The sequence below is a fragment of the Helianthus annuus genome, chromosome 16, assembly GCF_002127325.2.
Source record: "Helianthus annuus cultivar XRQ/B chromosome 16, HanXRQr2.0-SUNRISE, whole genome shotgun sequence".
NCBI classification, from domain to species: domain Eukaryota; kingdom Viridiplantae; phylum Streptophyta; class Magnoliopsida; order Asterales; family Asteraceae; genus Helianthus; species Helianthus annuus.
This window is the reverse complement of record NC_035448.2, coordinates 161,116,281-161,122,280: the sequence shown is the minus strand read 5'-3', so window position 1 is coordinate 161,122,280 and position 6,000 is coordinate 161,116,281. Positions and strand designations below refer to the sequence as shown.

The window sequence follows — 6,000 nt, the reverse complement described above, 5'->3', positions numbered from 1 at the left end:
TTGTGTTACGATAAAATGGAGATATAACAGAATTGGGGAAGAAGGTCACTTCATTTCATCGCTAACCAACTATTTACACAATGACCCTTTTGTTACATCTTACAACAATGAAATTTAGCCCCCTAAACTATTAAACTTGTACACACTGAGCTAAAACTAAAACAACCTTATTCTAACTATTACAAATGATCATAATTGGTCCCTATACTTTTTATTTGTAACAATACTCCCCTCTCAAGCATTCTTGACCTCAAGAATTAATAGGAAATTCAGGAAATTTTAACAGAAACTCAACAACAACCATCCATGTAGCATCATGTAGTGGATGATCCTTCTATTGTATCAAAAACTTCACCACGGGTTTATGACCTTGCCTAGCTAATGTTCTGTCCAAAATGTGCATAGGTTGTAATCCATTACTTGATCCCTCAGGAATATTATGAACAACATTAGGTGGACCTTCAGCTTTCTTCAGAAGAGATACATGAAAAGTTAAATGAATTTGGGAATTAGGTGGCAAATTCAATTTATATGCAGTTAGTCTGATCCTTGCTAGAAAAAGAAATGGACCATAGTATTTGGGTGAAAGTTTAGGGTATTTGTGAGCTCTTAGTGTAGTCTTAACATAAGGGTGCAACTTCAAATATACCCATGTACCATCCGCATTGACTTTTTCAGTCCTGTGATGATCTGCAAATGGTTTCATCCGGATTCTAGCTCTGCATAAGGACTTTTTAAGAGTTTCCAACATTGATTCCCTTTCCGGAAAGAACTCTTCCATTGTAGACACATTAGTATCTAGTGGAATATGAGGTAAGTGTATGGGAGTGTTAACACCAAATAGAGCTTTGTAAGGAGACATTTGTATAGCTGAATGCCAAGTTGAATTGTACCACCATTGAGCCAAAGGCAACCATTTGACCCAAGTTGTAGGTACAACCGTAGTCATACATCTTAGATATTTCTCTAGGCATCTATTCAACACTTATGTTTGACCAACAGTCTGTGCATAGTATGCAGTGGATAGGGCTTGATTAATGCCTTGCATTCCGAGGAACTCTTTACAAAACTTACTGAGAAATAATGCATCCCTATCAGAAACTATAGTTTGAGGACACCCATGGATCTTGAACACACTATCTAATACCACTTGAGCCACTTTAGTTGCCGTATAAGGATGTTTCAAAGCCAGAAAATGCCCATAGTGAACCTGTCAATTATCACCAGAATAGTATCAAAACATTAAGTAGGCAATCCTCCTATGAAACCGATGGACATGTCTATAAATATTGAAGTAGGAACAAGTAGAGGATTTAGAAGACCATGTGAAGCTACTGTTTGATACTTAGCCCTTAAACAAGTATCACACTTTTTAACAAACTACTTGATATCTTTGGTTGCTCCTTTCCAGTAAAACATATCTTTGAATCTTTGCATTGTAGAGCGAACTCCAGAATGTCCTGCTTGAGGAGAAGCATGACATATCAACAAAATTTCCTGTCTTAATTATACATCTTTAGGAACCCATAACTTGTTCTTTCTTTTGAGGACTTTTCCATCCCAAGACGAATGAGGAATAACTTCTACTTGAATTAATTTCTAAATCAGTTCTTGAGCTATTGTATCATTATTCAAACAACTATGCAACCTTTCAACAAAGGTTCAAAAAAGATACAACATTTGAAACAATGCTTCCCCAAGTATTCTAGATAATGCATCTGCTACCCCATTATCTATACCTTTCTTATATACTATATCATAGTCATGCCCCTTGAGTATACTTAACCAAGTATGTTGCAGGGGTGCAGTGATCTTTTATTGTAACAAGTGTTTTAAACTCTTTTTATAAGTTCTTATCTAAAGTGTTTCAGAATCAAAATATTGATGCCAATGCTTAACTGTCATCAATATTGCTAGCAATTCTTTTTCATAAACTGATGTCTTACTGATAAAGCTTTGCTGAAAAATGCCAGAGGATGTTTATCATGCATCAAAACAGCTCCCAAACCTTTTGATGAGGCGTCAGTTTCAATGACAAATTCCTTGGACCAATCTGGTAGTGCCAACACATGTACTTGAATCAAGGCTTGTTTCAATTTTTTAAAAGCTTGTTGAACCTCTTTAGACCACTTAAAAGCATCTTTTTGTACTAATAATGTCAAGGGTTTAACAACTGTACCAAATGAAGAAATGAATCTTCTATAATAACCACTTAATCCAAGGAAACCTCTTAGTTGTTTGATTGTGGATTGAATTGGCCAATCTTTAATTACTTGAATCTTAGACTGATTTGTGGCTACTCCATCCTCTCACATGGCCTAAATACTCTACTTTAGTATTAACAAAGCTACATTTATACTCTTTGGCCAGCAACTTGTTATCTCTAAACAGTTGCAATACTTCTCTGAGGTCAATCAAGTGTTGCTGGATAGATTTGCTATAGACTAGAATGTCATCAAAGAATATTAACACTTTCTTCCTTAATAACTTTTAAAAGACTGAATTCATCAACCCTTAAAAGGTGGTAGGTGCATTTGTTAGCCAAAATGGTAAGATTAAGAATTCAAACAGCCCTTGACGGGTTCTAAAAGTTGTTTTCTGAATATGGTCTTGATTCATTCTTACCTGATGGTGTCCAAACCTAAGATCCAACTTAGAAAAAATCTCTGCCCCACCCAATTCTCAATCAATTCCTCTATCAAAGGAATAGGAAATATGTTCTTAATAGTGTTCTCACTGAGTTTTCTATAATCTACATAGAATCTCCAAGTTCCGTCTTTTTTCTTCACTAACACCACAGGAGAAGCAAAGGAGTTGACACTATCTCTTATAATTCCCATATCCTTCATTTCTTGTACCATTTTTTTCTATTATATCCTTCTGTCCCATTGGATACCTATAAGCTCTTTAAATAATAGTAAGAGATTCATCAAAAAAGTCTATTTTCTTTATCAGAGTTTCTAGGGGGGGGGAGGGCGGTAAGATTTTGGAACACATCATCAAATTCACTTAAAAATGCCTCCACTAACTTTTCATATAGCCCATCACTAACCTTAATTTGATGCTGAAATGACTCGTCTATGCTATTTGGAATACTAAACAATTGAGCTTTAACCGTTGCATTACTCAAGTCCACAATAGAACTCATTTTCTCCACGAAACAAACTGACATACTTTGGTTAGTGGTTCCTTTATGCTCAAATTTTTGATCTCCTATTTTAAACTGACACACTTTGAGATGTGCATGTTTTAATATAGATTACGATCCCAATAGCTGAGCTTAAGGGGAGTCTAAAGACGAGCTCAAAGCAAGGGGAGCTTGCAAAGAGCCAGGTAACTATCCTGGAGGAGCTTGTAGAGTTAGAGACAGGTGTCGATCCTAGTAGCTGAAAGCACGGAAGCTTAAAGCAAGGGGGAGCCTGAAGATAGAGTTAAACGAAAGGGGGAGCAGATGTAGCATTTGTGCTTGTAATCATTGTGAACAGTTCATTATCAATAAAACAATGTTATTTTATCCCAATGATTGTTTGGTTAGGTTTCACATTTTTCATGTTTTGACTTTTGTTCAATTTCAAACTCTACATCGCTTTCTGGAGAATTATACGCAAATTGGTGCGTAAACGTACTCAGTTTAATGCGACAAACACTCCGGAACACCGACATATACTCAACATACCTTAAATAACCTTTACATAACTTAGAAATAAGTTTTGAAGGCTTTGGTATGGCAAAAACAAGTTAATTCGCTTACAGGGACTAAACTTGACAAACTGCGAAAGTATGCCAATTTGAACTGTAACAAACATTCCGGAACATGTCCATAAGTTAAACATACCATAAATATCCTTTTCATAGCTTAGAAATAGGCTTTGAGGGGTTTGGTATGCTAAAACAAACTTTTGGATCATTCAGGGGCTAAAAGTGTCAAAAAGTGCACAAGTTTGCACTTTCGCGCACAACTTACGTTCTGAATACATCCGGACATCCAAAAAATTATGTAAGCATTATAATATTATGCCTTAGTGTTTGGCATGAGAAAAATCCATTCGTCGCGCAATTTGGATCATTTTTCGCGCTTATGCGCATTCCGTCGTAATTAACCGAACATCGCGATCGTACGGCCAAAAGAACCAACATCCTGCATATTTTTGAGCATGTTTCAAGTCCACAATGTTTAGGCATCATTTTAGGGCCTTAAAGTTGGCTTTACGGGCCTTAGAAGTGTCGGAAATGGCTTAAATACGCAACAGGGACTAAAGCTGTAATTTCTGAAAGTTTGTACTGATCAGACGGGGCCAGGCGGCCCGCCTGAGCCTTGTGTGAATCCTGACGCGGGCCGCATCAGACAAACAGACCAGATTCAATGTTTTGATCCACTTGCATTGGCCTTTCGATCACCCAAAGGGCAACGCCACGTGTCGGATTCCTATGGTGGGGGTAAAGTAAGGCACCACAACTTTGCGACAAGTGTACGGCTTGGATCGTGGCACGATATTCAAGAAACGATCCTAGCAGCTTTACTTTTCCTATAAATACCCCCCCCCTTTGGTTAAAAACCCACACAATCTGATCTAAAGCTCTAAGTTGAGGCCTTTGCTTCATACCTGAGCTCTTGGATCGAGATTAGCTTTCGGGGACCCTTCGTAAGTGTTCTTTCGTTCTTTTATTCGCTTTTCGAGTCCGAAAGTCAACGTTTTGTTTGACTTTCTGCGTGACCAGCCTATGGTCAACACGAAGTTCATTGGAACTTCGTAACGTGAGCGTGATCACGATGGTTATAGTCCGTAGTGACTATACCTACTGATTACCACGTTATCTAGGCTCAGTGACGAGTCGTATTTTCGGCCAAAATGCGCATTCTTGCGTATTTTGTAACCAAACTACTCGTGAGCATCAAAGCCGTTTGTTTTGATGCCAAACCTGTTTTCTAAACTTAGTTAAGCATGTCCTAACATGCTTAGCTCGTCACTTTTAGTTTAGTGCATATATAGGTCGTAAGGTAAGCGATCTAAACAATCGCTTATACTTTCGAACCCGACCCATTTGGTCGATCATTAGGATCCGACCAAACACCTTAGGTGACCATAGCTATAACCTTCCGAGTTATACCTTATGGCCACGATGTTAGGCGTTCCAAACGCGTTCTACGCGAACGACGCGTTAAGGTAGCATAAGCTACCTAAACGGGTCGTAATGGATCGTAAGCACTTAGGTTAGGTTTCATTTTAGTATGTAGGCTTTGTTAAACCATATTTCACGAGTCTCCATACTCGTTTGGTTTACGAACCCGCATACTATCCGATCCTTCCGATTTTGGTCCGGCATATTAACATAGCTACCTATTAGGTGTCGTTTGATATTCCGTGATCTCTAGCATTGTGTGATTATTACACAGAACTTCAAAGCAATCTCAGGTGAGTACATAGACCCCTCTTTTACTGTTTTCCAAACATTTTGGGGTGAAACACGTGTGCCTACTTGTTACTTTCGTGCCTTTCATGCTTTCATATCATATGCTTGCTATGTTCAATAGTACACTTATAGTACATGATTTCATTGTTTTTATGCTATGTATGCCCATTGTGTGCATACTTAGTACATCATTTTACATTACATTTTATGCTATGTATACCCATTGTGTGCATACTTAGTACATTGTTTCACATTACATTTCATGCTATTTATGCCCATTGTGTGCATACTTAGTACAATTGTTTACATCACATGCTTTCATTTTGGTATAACATTTGGTTTGTTTAACATGGAACAATACATTCATTAACATTGATCACGCCATTCGTTAGTAGGTAGTGGTACCATAGGAATTGACAACTCCCGTTCCGGACATCCTAGGTTGGTTTGGATGAAAGGAATGACCGAATTCGATATACATAACTTAGATAAACCATTAATTTGTTTAAGGGTTTATCGCCACGGTCTCAAGGCTTGGATGTATGCATTTTCACAATACCGCATACATGTTTGTATCAGTATAGCATG

General features: G+C 37.8%; 1 protein-coding gene across 1 annotated transcript; it reads right to left on the bottom strand.

Annotated features, from left to right (window-relative positions):
* Positions 1–334: 334 nt before the first annotated feature.
* Positions 335–862, bottom strand: LOC110919858. The gene has a single exon (XM_022164106.1). The coding sequence runs from the start codon at positions 860–862 to the stop codon at positions 335–337; it is 528 nt and encodes a 175-aa protein (XP_022019798.1).
* Positions 863–6,000: the final 5,138 nt, after the last annotated feature.

Coding starts and splice junctions, on each gene's coding strand:
- LOC110919858 (XM_022164106.1), bottom strand. CDS start 862: ATGTCTCCTTACAAAGCTCTATTTGGTGTTAACACTCCCATACACTTA.